At 35.4% G+C, this 19,644-nt stretch overlaps 1 protein-coding gene across 7 annotated transcripts in view; it reads left to right on the forward strand.

Moving 5' to 3' along the window:
* The window catches only part of UIMC1 (ubiquitin interaction motif containing 1), a 95,699-nt gene that overhangs the window by 40,973 nt on the left and 35,082 nt on the right, over positions 1–19,644 (forward strand). For 4 of the 7 annotated variants that reach the window (XM_032465015.1, XM_032465014.1, XM_032465019.1 and 1 more), the window contains 5 exons: positions 7,464–7,588; positions 8,316–8,421; positions 8,727–9,463; positions 15,341–15,402; positions 17,468–17,544. In XM_032465015.1, the coding sequence (XP_032320906.1) occupies positions 7,464–7,588; positions 8,316–8,421; positions 8,727–9,463; positions 15,341–15,402; positions 17,468–17,544 (1,107 nt within the window). Of the gene's footprint in view, positions 1–7,463; positions 7,589–8,315; positions 8,422–8,726; positions 9,464–15,340; positions 15,403–17,467; positions 17,545–19,644 lie in introns of those variants that run through there. The other 3 variants (XM_032465017.1, XM_032465021.1, XM_032465020.1) reach the window with 3 other exon arrangements.

The raw sequence follows: 19,644 nt of genomic DNA on the forward strand, positions 1-19,644 counted from the left end.
TTCAATATAGTCTATATCTTTTTTTAACAGTTTGAATATGGTGTTTAGATATTTTTTTTTATGAGGCCATGGAATATATTTTTCTTGATACTGCTTTTGAATCTGTGATTTGAGGTCTGATTTGAGATCTTTCATTAACTTTGGAAAATTCTCAGCTTGTGTGTGTGTGTGTATGTGTGTGTGTGTAACTTTCTTTTATTAAGACTTTATATTTTTAGAGTAGTTTAAGGTTCACAGCAAAATTGAGGACAGGATACAGAGATTTCTCATATACCCCCTGACCTCACACATACCTAGCCTCCTCCAAATTGAAAGTGATAGATTTGTTACAATTGATGTGTCTGCATTGACCTAATCACCCTAAGTCCATAGTTTTCATTGGGGTTCATTCTTGGTGTTGTACATTTGACGGGATTTGACAAATAAGTAATGACATGTATCCATCATTATGGTATCAAACAGTATTTTCACTGCCCTAAAAATTCTCTGTACTCCACCTGTTCATCACTGCCCTACTTCCCCTGCCATTCTCTAACAACCACTGGTCTTTTTACTGTCTTCATCATTTTGCCTTTTCCAGAATGTCACATAGTTGGAGTCATACAGTATGTAGCTTTTTCAGATTGGCTTCTTTCATTTAGTAATACGTATTTGAGGTTCCTCTGTGTCCTTTCATGTTTTGATCTTTTTTTTTTTTTTTAGCACTGAGTAATATTCCATTTTATGGATGTAACATAGTTTATTTATCCATTCACCTACTGAAGAACATTTGGTTGCTTCCAAGTTTTGGCAATTAAGAGTAAAGCTGGAATAAACATCTGTGTGCAGGTTTTTGTATGGACATGAGTTTTCAACTCCTTTGGGTAAATATCAAGGAGCGTGATTGCTGAGTATGCTAAGAGTATATTTAGTTTTGTAAGAAACCGCCAAACTCTCTTACAAAGTGGGTGTAACATTTTGCGTTCCCACCAGCAATAAATATAGTTCCTTTGCTCCATACCCTCACCAGCATTTGGTGTTGTCAGTGTTCCAGAATTTGGCCATCTTAATAGGTGTGCAGTGGTATCTCCTTGTTTTAATTTGCATTTCTCTGATGATATATGATGTAGAATATTTTTTCATATGCTTATTTGCTGTCTCTATGATCTTGGTGTGGTGCCTGTTAAAAGTCTTTGGCCCACTCTTTAGCTGGGTTGTTTGTTTTCTTACAGTTGAGTTTTAAAAATTCTTCGTATACTTTGGGTAACAGTCCTTTATTAGATATGTCTTTTGAAAATGTTTTCTCCCATTTTGTGGCTTGTCTTCTCATTTTCACAACATTGTCTGCTGCAGAGCAGGATTAAATTCTAATGACATCTAGCTTATCATTTACTTCTTTTATAGATCATACCTTTGATGTTATATCTAAAAAGTCATTGCTATACCTAATGCTGTCTATGTTTTTCTTATATTATCTTCTAGATGTTTCACATATAAGTTTATGATCCATTGAGTTAATTTTGGGAATGGTGATAGGTCTGTGTCTAGATTCATTTTTTTGGATATGAATATCCATTTGTTCTAGCAACATTTGTTGAAAATAATCCCTTTGCTTCATTGTATTGCCTTTGCTACTTGGTCAAAAATCAGGTGACTGTATTTATGCGTGTCTATTTCTGGGCTCTCTTTTCTGTTCCATTGATCTATTTGTCTGTTCTTTCACCAATACCATAGTTTTGCTTACTGGCTTTATGAGTAGTTTTTAAAGTCAGGTAGCATCAGCCCTCCAGCTTTGTTCTTTTTCTTCAATACTGTATTGACTATTCTGGATCTATTGCCCTCTCCATTTAAACTTTAGAATGAGTTTGTTCATATCCACAAAATTACTTGCTGGGATTTTGATTTTGATTCCACTGACAGATCAAGTTGGGAAAAACTGATATCTCTGCAATATTTAGTCTTTCTGTCCGTGGAATATCCCTTCATTTAGTTTAGTTAGTTCTTTGATTTTGTTCAGAGTTTTGTAGTTTTCCTTATATAGATCTTATACATTATTTCATTTTTGGAGTGCTAATGTAAATGGTATTTGGTTTGAAATTTCAAATTACACTTGTTCATTGCTGGTAAATGGACTGTGATTGACTATTTTATTAGTTTCAGGAGTTGTTTTGTTGATTATTTTGGACTTTATATGTAGATGAATGTAGTATAATTTGTGAACAAAAAGAGTTTTATTTCTTCCTTCCTAGTCTGTATACCATGTATTTCCTTTTCTTGTCTTACTGCATTAGCTGGTATGTCCAGTACAGTGTCAAAAATGGAGCAGTGAGAGGGGACATCCTAGCCCTTTTCCTTTTCTTAGTGGGAGAGCTTTGAGTTTTCACCAGGTAGTATGATATTAGCTATAGGTTTTTTGTAGATATTCTTTATCAAGTTGAAAAAGTTCTCCTTTGTTCCTAGTTCATTGAGTTTTTACCATGAATGTTTGATTTGTCCAGTACTTTTCCTGAGTCTGTTGAATGTGATCCTATGGTTTTTCTTTTTCATTTTGATATGTTGCATTATATTAATTTTTGAATGTTGAACTAGCATTGCATATCTGGGATAAATCCCACTTGGTCATGGTATATTATTCTTTTTAAACATTGTTGGATTCGATTTGCTATTTTGTTGGAGATTTTTGCATCTGTGTTTATGAGAGATATTCGTCTGTAGTTTTCTTACAATGTTTTTGTCTAGTTTTGGTGTTAGGTTTTAATGGTTGTCACATAGAATGAGTTAGGAAGTATTCCCTCTGCTTCTGTCCTGAAAGAGATTGTAGAGAATTTGTAGAATTTCTTCCTTAAATGTTTGGTAGAATTCATTAGTGAATCCATCTGGGCCTGATGCTTTTTGTTGTGAAAGATTAATTACGGATTCTATTTCTTTAATAGATTTTGGCATATTCAGATGATCTATTTCTTATGTGAGTGTTGGCAGATTGTGCCTTTCAAAGGATTGCTCTTTTTCATCTAGATTATCAGATTTCTGGGCATAGAATTGTTCATAGTATTCTTTTATTATTCTTTTAATGTACATGAGGTCTCTAGTGATGTTTCTGCTTTCATTTCTGATCCTAGTAATTTGTGTCCTCTCTCTTTTTAGTCAGCCTACCTAGTGGCTTTTTTTTTTTTTTTTTGCAAATCATATATATATTCTTTGTCTTCTGGTTTTTATTTGATTTTGGTAATGAAAAATCATTAGGAAATTAGGAAAATCATGCTGAATAAAAACTTAAAAGTGTCTCCTGAAAAGGTCTAGCCCTACTGGGATTATTATTATTATTATTATTTTATTGAAGTATAGTCAATTTACAATGTTGTATCAATTTTTGGTGTACAGGATGATGTTTCAGTCATGCATAACATACATATATTCCTTTTCATATTCTTTTTCATTATAGGTTACTATAAGATATTGAATATAGTTCCCTGTGCTACACAGAAGAAACTTGTTTATCTATTTTATGTACAGTAGTTAGTATCTACAAATCTCTAACTCCCAATTTATCCCTTCCCACCTCCCTCCCCCACCTGGTAATCATAGTTTGTTTTCTATGTCTGTGAGTGTGTTTCTGCTTTGTAAATAAGTTCCTTTGTGTCCTTTTTTGTTTTTGTTTTTAGGTTCTGCATATGAGTGATATCATATGGTATTTTTCTTTCCCTTTCTGGCTTATTTCACTTAGAATGACAATCTCCAGTTCCATCCATGTTGCTGCAAATGGCATTGTTTTGTTTTTTATGACTGAGTAGTGTTCCATTGTATAAATATACCACAACTTCTTTATCCAGTCATCTGTCGATGGACATTTAGGTTGTTTCAATGTCTTGGCTATTGTAAATAGTGCTGCTATGAGCATTGGGGTGCTTGTATCTCTTTGAATTAAGGTTCCCTCTGGATATATGTCCAGGAGTGGGTTTGCTGAATCATATGGTAAGTCTAATTTTAGTTTTTTGAGGAATCTCCATACTGTTTTCCCTAATGGTTGCACCAAACTACATTCCCACCAGCAAATTTATATGGAATCACAAAAGACCCAGAATTACCAAAGCAATATTGAAGAAAAAGAATGAAGCTGGAGGAGTAACCCTTCCAGACTTAAGACAGTATTACAGAGCTACAGTAATCAAAACAGCATGGTATTGGCATAAAAACACTCATATGGATCAATGGAACAGAATAGAGAACCCAGAAATAAATCCACAGACCTATGGTCAGTTAATCTTCAACAAAGGAGGCAAGCATATACAATGGAGAAAAGACAGTCTCTTCAGCAAGTGATGTTGGGAAAGCTGGATAGCAGCATGTAAATCAATGAAGTTAAAACACTCCTTCACTCCATACACAAAAATAAACTCAAAATGGCTTAAAGACTTAAATATAAGGCAAGACATGATAAATCTCCTAGAAGAAAACATAGGCAAAACATTCTCTTGACACATAATCTTAGCAATATTCTCGTAGGGCTGACTGACAAAAGGTTAATTTCCAGAATATATAAACAATTCATACAACTTAATAAGAAAAAAACAAACAACCCAATCCAAAAATAAGCAGAAGACCCAAACAAGCAATTCTCCAATGAAGACATACAAATGGCCAATAGGCATATGAAAAAATGCTCAGTATCACTAATTATCAGAGAAATGTGAATCAAAACTATGCGGTATCATTTATCCTTCTTGTGTCACTGTTTGCAAAAATTAACAGGTATATGTATACTTTGTTTTTTTTTTTTTTTTAATTGAAGTATAATTGGTTTACAATGTTGTGTTAGTTTCTGGTGTACAGGATAGTGATTTGGTTTTATATATGTATTTTTCATATTCTGTTTCATTATAGGTTATTATAGTCTACTAAATATAATTCCCTGTGCTATACAGTAGGACCTTGTTGTTTATCTATTTTTATATATAGTAGTTTATATATGCTAATCCCAAACTCCTAATTTATCCTCCCCCCCACCCTTTCCCTTTTGGTAACCATAAGTTTGTTTTCCATGTCTGTGAGTCTGTTTCTGTTTTATAAATAAGTTCATTTGTGTCATTTTTTAAGATTCTACATATATGTGATATCATGATGTGTGTCTTTTCTTTCTCTGACTTACTTCACTTAGTATGATAATCTCTAGGTCCATCCAAGTTGCTGCAACTTTTTTATGGCTGAGTAGTATTCCATTGTGTATGTTTGTATGTGTGTATATACTTGTTTATCCAGTCATTTGTTGATGGATGTTTAGGTTGCTTCCACATCCTGGCTATTGTAAATAGTGCTGCTATGAACATTGGGGTACAGGTATCTTTTCGAATTAGACTTTTCTCTGGATATATGCCCAGGAGTGGGATTGCTGGGTCATGTGGTAAATCTATTTTTAGTTTTTTGAGGAATATCCATACTATTTTCCATAGCAGCAGCATCAAATTACATTCCCACCAACAATATAAGAGGGTTCCCTTTTCTCCACACCCTCTCCAGCATTTATCATTTGTGGGCTTTTTAATGATGGCCATTCTCACCAGTGTGAGGTGATACCTCATTATAGTTTTTTGATTTGCATTTCTCTGATAATTAGCGATATTGAGCATCTTTTCCTGTGCCTATCGTCCATCTCTTCATTGGAGAAATGTCTGTTTAGATCTTCTGCCCATTTTTGGATTGGGTTTTTTTTTTTTTCTTGTTATTGAGTTGTATAAGCTGTTTGTATATTCTGGAAGTTAAACCCTTATCAGTCACATCACTTGTAGATATTTTTTCTCAGTTCTTAGGTTGTCTTCTTGTTTTGTGTATGGTTTCCTTTGCTATACAAAAGCTTTTATGTTTAATTAGATCCCATTTGTTTATTTTTGCCCTTATTTCTATTGCCTTGGTAGACTAACCTAGGAAAACATTGCTATGATTTATGTCAAAGAATGTTTTGCCTATATTCTTTTCTAGGAAGTGTATGGTGTTCTGTCTTATGTTTCAAGTCTTTAAGCCATTTTGAGTTTATTTTTGTGTATGGTGTGAAGGAGTGTTCTAACTTCATTGGTTTACGTACAATGTCCAGCTTTTCCAAAACCACTTGCTAAAGAAGCTGTCTTTTCCTCATTGTATACGCTTGCCTCCTTTGTCAAATATGTGTATTTTCTTATTTCTCCTTTCTTAGACAAAAAGTAGCATATTATATTTATACTTTTTTGTAAGTGTTTTCCTTTTTTTTTTTTTTAACTTAGTATTATACTGTTGAAATCCTTCAATTTCATAGATACTTTCCTTATTCTTCTTTAGAGTTGCATGTATGTATAGCAGAGTTTATTCAAGCAATGTCCTCTGGTGGTCATTATGTCGATTCCAGTGTTTTGCAAACTCAGACAATGCCACAATGAAAAATGTAGTGCATATTTACTTTTTTAAAATTGGAAATACATCTTTAGAGTAAATTGCTAGAATTGAGGTTACTGGGTCATATACGTAGTTTGTTAGACATTGCTAAAATCCTTTCCATAGTCATTATACAAAATGACAATATTCTAGTTCTATCATTTCTTTTACATTTATTATTCTTTAAAGAGAAACTTCTCTTCATCTATTTGGTTAACCAGTAGTATATTGGAAGAGTAGGACAGAAGCTTAATTCTCTGTCCTTTTATTTACCAGTTTTCAAAATAATTTATTCACTAATATTCTTCAACAATGACCAGTTAGTTGTGTTATTAAAGTGCTATTATAAACTCGTAGATTTAAACATATTTAATGTGTTTTAATTCATTGTGCTCATTATCCTTATTGATGTTCTAGTTGTCCCACTTCGGGCCAGTGAGAATCTTTTTAAGTTGGCTCCTAAGTTCTTTTGATATGACTCTGGTAATGTCTGATAGATTCCTTGGTCACAGATATGTCAGATATTCTAGCTCATTTTCTACATTTCATGCTCCAGACTTGGAATCAGCCATTTCTCCAAGGTACTCCAGTTACTTTTAATGGGAAATGGTGTTTGGAGGTGACGTTCTGGGTCATTAGGGATGTTCTTTCTACTGGGTAAATCAGAGGATTCTGAAGAGCAAAATAATTTGGGGTAATGTTGAACATATAAAGCAGTGTGAAATGTAGCAAAAAGCCCTGGAGTGGGAGTCAGCTCTTATTTATTCACTCACCTTATATTTATTGAGTATCTACCAGGTGCCAGGCACTCTCTTCTGTTCTAGGAATACAACAGTGAATAAAATAGAAAGAACTCTGCTTTCACAGGGGTTCACATCTAGTTAACCAAGGATTCTTGTAACTGTTGCTGCTGATCCTTGCCAGCATCTTACCTTTTGGGGCTTTTCTCATTTATAAAATTATAAAATTGTGCTAGATGGTCTGTGGTGTCTTCACTTGAAAAATGTAATAATTCTGTTTCTTGTCTACATGCTTATTCAATGTTTGTGATGTCCCCCTCTCTTTTTCCCCTTATCTTCTTACAGAAATGACAGAAGAAGAACAGTTTGCTCTGGCTCTCAAAATGAGCGAGCAGGAAGCTAGGGAGGTGAACAGCCAGGAGGAGGAAGAAGAGGAGCTCTTGAGGAAAGCCATTGCAGAAAGCCTGAATGTAAATATGCTGTGTTGAAAAAGTGTTTGAGGATTGATCGCCAGTATTTATTTCTGCAGTATTATGGCTGCATTAGAAACTAGCTGTGGTAGTTCATAGGGATTTCAACTAACAGATATTTCCCATAATAATTTTTGAAGTTTGTGTTGAGTTGTTGGTGAACCCAGTTTGAAGTATTGTGCTAATTTTGCGTGAAAGAATTTTCTTCCACACCACAAACTTTCAGTGCGTGGCTTAAGAGAACCATAGTAGTTGGCAGCTTCTGAAAACAGTGACTGAGTACCAAGGAACCAGAAAGGAGCAAGATAAGGTGTTTACTGCCCCTGTTTTGTGGGGAAAGCAAAGGGAGCAAGAATCAGGTGGGTTATGAAGAGAAAGAATGGGCAGTTTTAAAAGTTTTCAAGTAATAATTAAATTGTGATTTGAATTTGTGTAGTTGAAATTATTTTACATCTGAAGGATATTTGCCAATGGCAGGTCCTGAGCCATCCTTTATGCCACTTACCTCTCTATATTAGAAAAGGGTTTAGTACAGTGATCTGGTACAGCACTTTGCACATAGTAGACATGCAGTACACGTTGTGGAATTCATTTGAATTGAGCACCTGCGTTTTGGAGAGGAGAATCTCTTAGGGACAGTGGCCTCCCTTTTTTGTCCCTCCTGTGACCCTTCATGTATACCTGTCTTAATAATAAACCTGGTCTGGTATGGGATCACTTGTTTCAGAGTTGCCGGCCTTCTGATGCTTCTGCTACCAGATCTCGACCTCTGGCCACTGGACCATCTTCACAGTCCCATCAGGAGAAAACCACAGACTCTGGGATCACTGAAGGCATGTCTCCCTGTTCTGGCTTCTGCTCATCAAGTGTAACCATGTCACAGGGACATCATGCTGAGAGTAGTTGTACAGAAATGCCCAAATCCCTTTGGTGGTAGTAAAGAGGTTCAATCAGAAAAGTAGTTGAAATCTCACTAATATCCAGCATACTTTTATCGCCCAGGAAAAGCCAACATTTGGTTAAACCCAAAGAAGAGCCTTTTTTACCTACATTATGTAATCTTGGTAAGTGATAACTTACCAAGCCCTCTTAATTAAAAAGTTTGTCCTTAGCCCTACTTTTTCTCAAATACCTACAGGCATATGGCAGCTGGTACCTCCACCACTGTTTAAAGGCTCACATATCAGTCAGGGAAACGAGTCTGAGGAAAGAAAGGAGCCTTGGGACCACACTGAAAACACTGAAGAGGAGCCGGTCTCTGGCAGCTCAGGAAGCTGGGACCAGTCAAGCCAGCCAGTGTTTGAGAATGAGAACGTTAAATGTTTTGACAGATGTACTGGCCGCTTGGCTGAGCACACACAGTGTGGGAAGCCACAGGAAAGTACTGGGAGGGGTTGTGCCTTTCACAAAGCTGCCCAGGGTAGGGGGGACACATCTAGGCACTGTCTGCCTACCCCAGCAGATGCCAGAGGTCTCCAGGACATTGGGGGCACTGTGCACTACTTCTGGGGTATTCCATTTTGCCCTGCTGGTGTAGACCCTAACCAATATACCAAGGTCATTCTCTGCCAGTTGGAGGTTTATCAAAAGAGCCTGAAAATGGCTCAGAGGCAGCTCTTAAAAAAGAAAGTGTTCGGGGAACCAGTGTTACCTAGACCTCCTTCTCTGATCCAGAATGAATGTGGCCAAGGAGATCAGGCTAGTGAAAAAAATGAAGGCACCTCAGAAGAAATGGGAGATGAAGACAAAGAGGAGAGGCAGGAATCTAGGGCATCTGTCTGGCACTCAAAAACCAAGGATTTCCAAGAAAGCCCAGTTAAAAGCTTGAAAGAGAAACTTTTGTTGGAGGAAGAACCAACAACCAGTCATGGTCAGGTAAGGGTCAGTGATGCTGTGATTAAGGATGATTTATTCACAGATTAAACAAGGATTATTTTAGCTATCTGTTCTTTTTGTGTTTTTATCCCCCCTGATTTTTAGAGTAACATATACTCACTGTGGAAAATTAGGGAAGTACAGAAGAATATAAAGAAAAAAAATTGCCCATAATCTCAGCACCAAGAGGCAATCATCATTATTTCTATGCATATAAAAATGCTTTTCTTTTTAATTTTTCAACAAAATGAAGACTCCTTTATATAAACTTTGTTTATTTCTCCTACTTAATAGCTTCTCTTAGATTTTTTTCCTATTTATTAAGTATACTTGAAAGCATTACTGTATCATAATGGATGTTTCATAGTTAATTTTTTGCTTTAAAATATGTATTTATGAAAAGTTAAGTTTTTGAATAGGTAATAGTGTTTACATGACTCAAAATTCAAAGCCCTCACCTTCTTTTGCACAGATGATAGCATACTCCACATTATTCTGCACCTTGCTTTTTTCATTTAATACTATGGGATTATGCCATAACAGTACATGAAAAATTACTTCTTTTTTTTTTTTTTTTTTTTGGTGTGTAATACACCATATATGGATGAGTTTATTTTATCTAGTGCCCTTATTGGTGGATATTTAGGTTGTTTCCAAAATACTATTACAGATACTACTGCAGTGATTATTATTCTTGAACAGAAGATGTTTCATTTACATGGGAAATACTTATAGGATAACTTCTTGCTGATGTAATTGGTGGATCAAAGTATGTATGTATTTATAGTTTTGTTAGCTATTCCTAAGTTGCCTTCATAGAAGTTGTATGACTACCATCTTTCCAGTACATATACCAGTACAGTATTATCAGGACTTCCTGATCTTTTGCAAATCTGAGAGATGAAACACAGTATCTCATTGCAGTTTGCATTTTTCTTACTGTGTAGTTGAGACTCATGTGTACATCCTTTTCTATTTAGATCTTATGGGCATTTTTCTTTTTCAACAATCTTTTTGTTAGTTGTTTGTAGGCACCCTTTATGTATTAGGGGAAGTGGTACTTTGTGATAGGAAGTGCAGTTACTTTTTTGCCCCCACATAATGGTGTATTTCTGATTTTGCTTGTGACTTAATTTGTGATTTTAACTTACTGAAAACAGTCTCCTGTTTTGGGATATTTAGATTGCCTTTTAAGTCTTTTTCTCAGATATTTAGATTATATTATATAGATATATACATTGTACATATAATAGAATAAGCTTGTATTCTATTTTTTCTCTGATATTATAAAAGCAATCATATAATTACAAATTCTTTATAAATTGTAATTTTCAAGGATATTGTTTTATTAAAAACGAATATTATTTTATTACCATACTGTTTTTTGTTGCTATTTCTGTTATTCGACTCAGTTTTTGGTTTTGTTTGCTGTTACTCTGTTCTGTCTCTTTTATGATAAGGGTTCAAGACATGGTAGCTGTGAGAAATTTCATAGCATAGTGTAGAGGGCATGGATTTGGAGTTTGAATTTTGACTTCAGTGTTCTGGTAACCATGCCTTTGAGCAAGTCATTTAACAACAAGTCTGAATCTTAGTTTAAAGACATCTGTGAACATCTGTAAAATGGGAGTAGCAATTCATATCTTTCAATAATTTTAATAATAAAAGCAAATTATGTAAAATGTCTAATATAATGCTTAGGAGATTATAGCTACTCAATAAATGGTAATTTTCTCTAAGGAACGAGAAGGTTAATCATTGAGAGTATGTATGGGACTTATTCTTCCCTAGCAGCCTTCTTCATTTGCATTCTAGAAAGACTGCTGTGTGGGAAGAGAAAGCATTTTTCTTCACTGTTCTGCAAGGAAGGTTAGGTTATGCTTATGAGAACGTGTTTTATTTGTTCATTCCTATTCTGAGGTGCTTCCTTTTAAAAGAGTAAGTTAACTCCACGGTTACTGCAGAACACTTAATGATTTACTGTAATTCAAGTTGTTAGCTTGAAAGATCCCAGGGGCCAGAGTTCTGGAGCATAGACTTGTGTCAAGTTCTGAGGTTTGAAAGCAGTACCTTTGGAATAGGCTGGAAGTGGTTAGAACCTATTGGCTGGCTGTAGTAGGTTGAGGTTCTCTAACTTCATCAACAGGCCACCAAATGTTACACATAGTACTATTAATTGGTAGTATTTGGCTATAGCAAACCAAATCAAGCTAGCTTAATTAAAAAGATGGCTTTATCATAAGGAACTAGGGTGCCTCATAAATTCCAAAATAGGTTGGTAAACCAAGCCTGGATCATGTACTAAGCCTAGAAAATCATCTGTAATTTTTCTGTGTCTCACCCCACTATGTTGTATCTGCTTCATTCTTCTCCCTGCAAACTTGCTTCCTTTGCTTCTCTGTTTCACATGGTGGGTGGAAGACACTGATCCTACAGTTCCCAAAGGTAAAAACAATTTACAGATTTATTTGTCTCCCAATATCAACATTAAACTTCTAGGAAATAACTTATGGCCCGTTTGGGGTTCGTAGCCCTCACCAGCCCAGTTGGCTGTGGCCTGAAGGGGGTGTGTTCCAAATTGTACAAATGGCTATGGACCCACTGCTGTACTGCAGTGAGAGGGGTGAGGAACAGCCCCTAGTAAAAGGATACCAGGCAGACAACCTAGTAATTCAGTTTAGTCATTAACATTAATTTTAGGAATCACTTAGAACTATTGAAAAATACCAAAAAATATAAAGAACAAAATCGAAAAAGTATCCACAGTCCTACCATCCAGTGATGTATTCCTTCATCTTTTTTTCTATACCTGTTTTTGGTATGGTTAGATTATATTACTATATTTTTATATATATATATATATTTTTTGTGGGGGGAAGTCATTAGTATATTTTTATATTTTTAAGTTAATATTATATAAACATTTTCTTATGATGTTAAAATTATTTATAGATTTCATTTTTAATGATTATATAATATTTTGGCCTTATGCGTTTACCATAATATATAAACTGTTTTCCTATTGCCAGATATTTCAGTTGTGATAAACGTTTTTCTAAATAAAACTTTTATTTATTTATTTAAAATCAGTGTCTTTAGGGATAAGGGGCCAGAAATATACTGGATTAAAGGGTTATGAACATTAAAAAAAAAAAAGACTTGATATTTATTGCTAAATTGCTTTTTAGAAAGGTTGTTCAAATTTGAACTGTTTCCTTCCAGCAATGTATGAGAATGCCTGGTTCACTGCAGCCTTGCCAACTAGAATGGTGTCTTTAAAAAAGGAAACAAAGAGAAATCAACTTACTAATTTTATGGCAAATAAATGAAAGGCTTGTGATTGTATTTTCACATCTTATGTTGATCTTTTGCTTTCAGGAACCCTGGGTAGAAAGCGTTTATATGTTAAAATGTTTTCTGTTGATTATGTCTTTGCTGGAACTGCCCACATTTGAGACTCCTTGGTTGGTAGAGATAGTAAGAGAGTCCCATAAATAGGGGCTCAGAAAAACATTCACTGTGGGGCAGATTGCTTAGTCTTTACCTAGGTTGTAAAGCCTTTAGGATTAGATGATAACTGGTTTCTGGCATCACTGCAATTATAGGGAATTATGGGACAGTCATCTTGATGGCTGTCCAGCAGGGAGGTGAGGGGTAGTATATTGATGTGGTCACTACTTTTCAGGGTCTGATCCTTAATTTTCAGTTTCAGTAACTGAGATTTCTTACCCAGAAATGACCAGATTATGTGGAGCTTTGAGAACTGATTTTGAGTAACCAAATTTCAAGCTGATATGTACACCAAATGTCAGTTTGTTAATTTATTATGAAAGAGAGACATTTTCAGTGACCAGAATACTCAGGTCTACCATCCCCTATACCTTTTTCTAGGATGAAGGAATCTGGAAGGCTGAAATAACAATTAGAAAATAGAAATTTTAAGGGATGATTCAACTAGTCTGTGGAAAGACCTGATAAACTACTGGTACCTGAGAATGGAGGACGTTTCTGTGATGACCAGATGATTTATCTATTCACTTGCATTTCTAGGCCGTGGATTGAGCTGTTGCAAACTGTCCCTTTTCCATTAACATATTATTTGTTCAGGCAGACTGCAATGTCTTCATTAGGCCATAGCTTCCTTAGTGAAAGTTACATTCCTGTCATGCTTCTCTGTTTACCTTGATTAGATTTGGATATTCTAATCACATTTTGTTTACTTGGTTTGCTCTGTTATTTTCATATTCTGAAAGAACCTTACTTTACCCCTGTGTTTAGATTATTGCCATGGAGGTGTACGTTTAGAAATTAGAAAATGATTTGGGGAAATGAAGACATTCTCGGGAATTCTGTGTTGAAATGGTTAGGAAGATCATTTCTGTAAACAATGTAACTAGTGGTTAGAACATGGATTTTGGAGTCAGAAAGGTCCAGGCTCCACTTTGAACAACTCTGTGATTTTGGGTGGATTATTTAACCTGTCAAAGTCTCACTTTCCTCATTTCTAAAATAATACCTTATGCTTCAGAAGATTCTTGTGAGGATTAAAGGAGATAACACATGTGAAGTGATTAGCATAGGCTTGGCGCGTTATAGGTGTGTAATAATTAAAAAAAAATTACATTGGGAAATGTAGAGATATGTTTAGCATTGGGTAGAGATGGAGGTATCGCATAGCTTATTGGTACCTTGATTGCTTCTGAAGCCAGTGGCTTAGTTGACCGTCATTCCAACAATGTAAAATTCTGTTAAATGGACACCAGGTGTCAGTATTTACCTTTTTTTTTTTTTTTTTTTTGAGACATCAGGAATAAAACAGTGTTTTGTCACCACTGAGTTCAAACCAATAGTCAGGTGAAGTATTTATTGCTGTTGTATTTTAGTCCTTTTGACAGTCTTTTTCAACTCTCATTTTTCATAATGACTACATTCCCAGTCATTGTACAGCTTTATCTTCCCTTTGACTGAAGGCTCATCTAGGCTGTTCCTGTATTTTAGTATATTTCATCATTTACCTGAGTGGTAGAGAGGTGCCTAACTTGCTTATTAGGTTATTTATATCCTGCTAGGAGACCCTGAAAACTTCAGCCAGTAGCTTTACATCTATTGGAAGAAGCCTCACAGTCAAGGCACTTCCTCAGAAGTACCCCTAAGGCAGCAGTAGCTGATTTTCCCACACTGTCCTGTGCATCTACATTTAATGAGTTAACATTTGTACCAACTCTACTATTAATCAAAGAAAATAATCTTTTTCTTATCCAGTCTCTATCTGTTATGTTTTTTAAAAGATATCTCTGTAGCCAGATATTAAACTCATAGTGCAGATTTGTAACAAAAGGAATCTTTATAATCATTTCTTTTGAATATCCTGTTATGGCTTGGTTATGCCATGAGAACTTCTTTCATGTTGCAGTTTTTCCCAACTCAGTATTTTCATTGAGAACTGGACTTTCCTCTATATTTCCTCCTTCCACAACAAAAGCTTCATAATTGCTTTTCTGAAGTCATAATTTGTTTGACTTACCAATTAATATTTGTATGTCATATTTTACACAGTACATCATATATATTATCTTAATTCTCAACAGTAACACTCTGTGAAGCAATTGTTAGTACCATTTTAAGATGAGCAAACATTCAAATATGACTTTCCCAGGATTACAAAATTAATAGGTAATTTACCTGTGATTTAAATCCCAGTGTTCTGACTCAACAGGATATACTCTTTTTACTTAAACTTACTGACTTATGTAAAATGATTTATTCTTATTTCTAATTGTTGAGTGATAATGTTGAAAAATTAAATTGTTTTTAGAAAGGAAGAGAAACTAGTTCATCTGTGCCTATATATTTAGGATATTACATATTTCTTTGCAGTCTTCCCAAGGGCTATTTGTCGAAACTTCTGAAGAAGGAAACCCTGTACCTGCCTCACAAAGGTAAGATTATATGTTGTTATAGGTCTGAATTCTCCTCTGATAGTACCAGAATAAAAGAGATGAGCCACATGAGTGAGACTGTACAGGAACAGCTTGCCAGGAATCTTTCAGCTCTTTTATATGCACAGACTGGGAGAAATCATCATCTCCTAGTTCTCAAATATGCATCTCATAGAAGCCTAGAATATTAAGGTGGAGAATATCTTAGAGTTTACTTGTCTAGTCCCGCCATCTAGGCACAAATCCCATCTACACTATTCCTGAAAAGTGGTTATATCCTGCTACTCTCCTAACCAACTACACTAGCTCCCTATGCCAATTTGAAGACTCTAGACTGATTTCTTTATGGTCCTTCTGGTCCTTTCTCTGCTTTCTCTTTTTGTTCCCTCTGCTTATGCTTATTTTATCTGCATATCCAAACTGTATGAATCTTTTAAGCCTGCTCTTAAGATTTACATCCTCTCTGAAGCCTTTATATTATTGAGGCCACATGGAACCTGTTATCACCCTGACTCCGTGTCCTTTGCCACTTTTAATCTGGTTGTATCTCATCTTTTCCTTAAATGATTGTATTTGTATCATCTCCTCAGTTATTCTTGTTGATTGGTGGTGTTACTTTAGTTTTCTGACTTTAATAGAGGTTGATTGGTTACAAACCGTACTATTAACTGGATCAGGCCTCCAAGTACTTTTCCCTTTTACGGGCAGTTTACCACTGGGGATTACTCAAGAGCCTAATTTTGTGTTAACTGGCCTTCATCTCCCAAACGGAAGTTGAGGCCCAATTGCTATTTGCTGTAATTTAGTTGGTGGTTTTTGGTTAAGTTGTTAGTACTAGGTAGTTCTTCCTGAGCTAAAGAACATGGCTTTGGTTTGATTCTCCTGCTGTTAAGACAGTTTTGAAAGTGGTTTTAACTGGAGTAGGCCTTCTGCTTCCTATAGGCCTCTCTGCTTTGTTGTGGTGAACCTTGTGCAGAGCAGATGTAGGTTTTAATAAATGATTATATGCTTTGTCACCAGGAGAGAGTTGGAATTGCAGGCAATGTGGTTTGACTTCAAATTGATTAGCCCATTTTATAAATGTCAGCAAATTGTTTTGTGATAGACTCTTTGAATAGAGCCCTAATGTTACATGCAGAGTAAACTGTATCTGGCTTGGGTTTATAACAAATGCTATGAGGTGTTTTATTTAGAGGGAGAAATCACTTGTGGTTTCTTAGCAGGATTTAGTTATTTATCATGAATCAGTGGTGGTTATTCTCTCTTCTTTGTGGTTCTTGGTTGATGTGAGGATTTGTGTTTTTAAGCGTCCTCTTGCATACTTGATCAAACTAATTGTAAAGCTCTGTGAAGCATGAGGAAGCTAGCTCAGATGCTCAGCTCTCTTAGCCATGTGTTTCTGTGTCAGGAAGAGATTGTACGCTATGAACAGGCAGGGTAAACCAGAAGGTTGGATGAGGGGAGCCATTCATAATTATGTTTTTCTCAGAAGAGATATTCAGCTGGGTTGGGCAGATTTTTGCTGTAGGCAGTTTGGATTTGTATCTTATTTTTGTTGCTGGGAGAGCAACATCTTGAAATAAAGAGGAAATTTAACTGCAAGGTGAGGGGAGAGCTATTGTGTTGTCAGGAGAGTCTCCATGTCTTCTCTTATGAGTTTACAAACGTCTAGCTTTCAGAAGGCTGAGATGGAGGCTATAAAACACTTTTGACATCCTTATATTGGAGTGGATTTTTTGTCTTCTGTTGTGTTCATAGATAGTCCTTACCCTTCAACCTTCCTTTCTGAAAACTCCAGAAGGGGGTTCTTTTCATTCAGTGATTTCACTGGGACTAAAGTTGTAAGCATGTTTATTTTCCCTATTTCTGGCCTGAAGTTTTCACTGCTGATTCCTTGCTTCCCTGTTGTGCTTTTGTGTATTGGACAGCAGGTATTAGATTACCTGTGGCTTTGTGAATGACTCACCATTGCTTTTGGCCCTGTGTTCTGATTTATTTTACTGGGAATTCACTTGGGTTTTTTTGTTTTTTTTTTTGTTTCTTGGTTTTGTTTGTTTGTTTTTAGCATTCCTACTTTGACCTGTAAAAGAAGCTCGGTCCTTAGGCCAGAGAGTTCTGCAGAGGAAATCATTGTGTGTCCTGGTAAGTAGCCCATTGAGATTTTACTGAGTTTGTAATCCCTAGCTGTCTACCTTTTTGTGCCTATTAATTTTGCTGACTTTGTCAACCACTCTCAGGAGGTTTATGTGTGACTGATGTGTATGTATGTGTTCACACACATACGTATATACATACACACACTTTTTAAATGGACATTGGCTCTGCTTCTCACATTTTCTCTTCTTGGAGATATTTTAGTTTGAAATTAACATGGCCTTTTGTCTGCTTGTTTGCTTACCAGCCTCATCAGAGATGGCAGCAAAACATTATGAATAGCAGAGGACTTTATGTTTTGGTTTATGGGTTTTCAAAGTTGAATTGTCCTCAAATCTACCTGTTATTAAGCAGTTTTTTCCCTGAGGCTTTTACTAGTTAGTTTTACATTACCATTCATGGGGTCTATTGCATAGAGAGTCCAGAAATTAATTGAATTTTGTGCATAAATTTCTGTCATTGACTTATTTTTAATCTCAGAAAATATACTTAACCTGGTTAAGTACCTTACTTCATTTTTTGTTAATAATAGAGATAAAAAGACATGGGTGCTTTGCTTAAGGTATGAGAGAACTTCACATGAAAGTTGCACATGAATAGGTTTGCTACACAAAATAATTCAAAATGAGCTAAGTACCCACTAAGGGAACTCTTGAATTGAATCATTGTATAATATGAAGAATTATTTTATGATATTAATCACTGCTTTCTAAGGAATCTATTTTAGCTTAAATTTTCTTATTTTGGCTTTTCTTAAAAGTGGGGCCTATTATCAGTAACCTCATTCATGTGAAATTGAGGGACTTCCTCTTAATGTTTGAATGTTTGGACAGCAGGTGTGGGACAAATGTTACCATAAGTCACATCTCATTTTCCCTTAGGTGGCATATAACCTGTCAGGATCAGAGAGACTCGTAGTTTTCTTATTTTGGTTTCTTTCATGTTTTGCCAGAGATACATACTTAATTACGGGGTTTTCCTAGACTAATGTGTAAACTATTTTTAAACATTTGGCAGCATACTGTAAAGGTCTTTCTTTACTTACTTTTAAAGTTTAACTATGTTTTTTTTTAATTGAAAGTGGTTTCTTAATTCATCTGAAATTTATTTGGATTACTGCCTAATGATACCCACTAAGAGACCTCACTGCCAAGTGCTCTGATTTTGGCAGGAGCACTCAGGAATGCTGTGTGTTATCTTTGTGAAAATATAGCGTTACTCCCTCTCCATATGAGACAACTGACATGCTATCCTGCTGGGAAGTCACTCAGTAAGTTTAGAATGATGACATGTGATGTCACCCTTGGGATCTTGCAGGAGGAACCTGCAAATACATAATATTGAAATCTCGAATGTGAGGAAAGTTAACGAAAGAGGAAAAATCAAGCCTTTCATGACTGAGGTTAGATAACTTTTATGATCATGACTTACTGTCATTAGTCTGCTAATTAAGTCCAACTGTGTGCGGATATAAACCACTTCTAAATGAGATTGTAAAAGGTTTTCCTAACATTACTGTTCCTTTTGCTAAGAAAGTATAACTACTTCTCCATGGAGCCAGACTCCTGAGTGTCTTTTTAAATATATAATTTAGAAGCTATGTATAAAAATTTGTCCTAAATGGTGAAACACAGATTAAGTATAGTAGTCCATCTTACGTATTTTGTTTTGTCTCATATTTCTGACAGTTCCAGGGGTCTGATAGTCAAACTTAGAATATCATCTTAGTGAAGAAGCAGGATTACAGCCTTATGCCCACATTGTGCATAGTACTAGCATTATTTATTTCTGCAGAGCTAATACCCTCTTAATTTGTCTCTATAGTTGAACATTTCAGCCATTCACAAAAAGCTTAATTAAAGACTTTATTGTTACAGTATTACAAGCAGTGAGCAACTCTTACTTTCTAATAGACTGAATGTCTTTTTTGGTAATATCTCTCAGGGGACTTTGATAAAGAAGATTTTGAAGTTATGCACTGTAAGCCTTTTTCCAACAAGGGTGGTATAAAATCTGTGTGTTTGTGTATCCAGTTTTCAAAGAATTGTGATGTATTAAAATATGGTTAACACTAGAAATGGATTTCAT

This window comes from Camelus ferus, chromosome 22 (genome assembly GCF_009834535.1).
Source record: "Camelus ferus isolate YT-003-E chromosome 22, BCGSAC_Cfer_1.0, whole genome shotgun sequence".
Lineage (NCBI taxonomy): Eukaryota > Metazoa > Chordata > Mammalia > Artiodactyla > Camelidae > Camelus > Camelus ferus.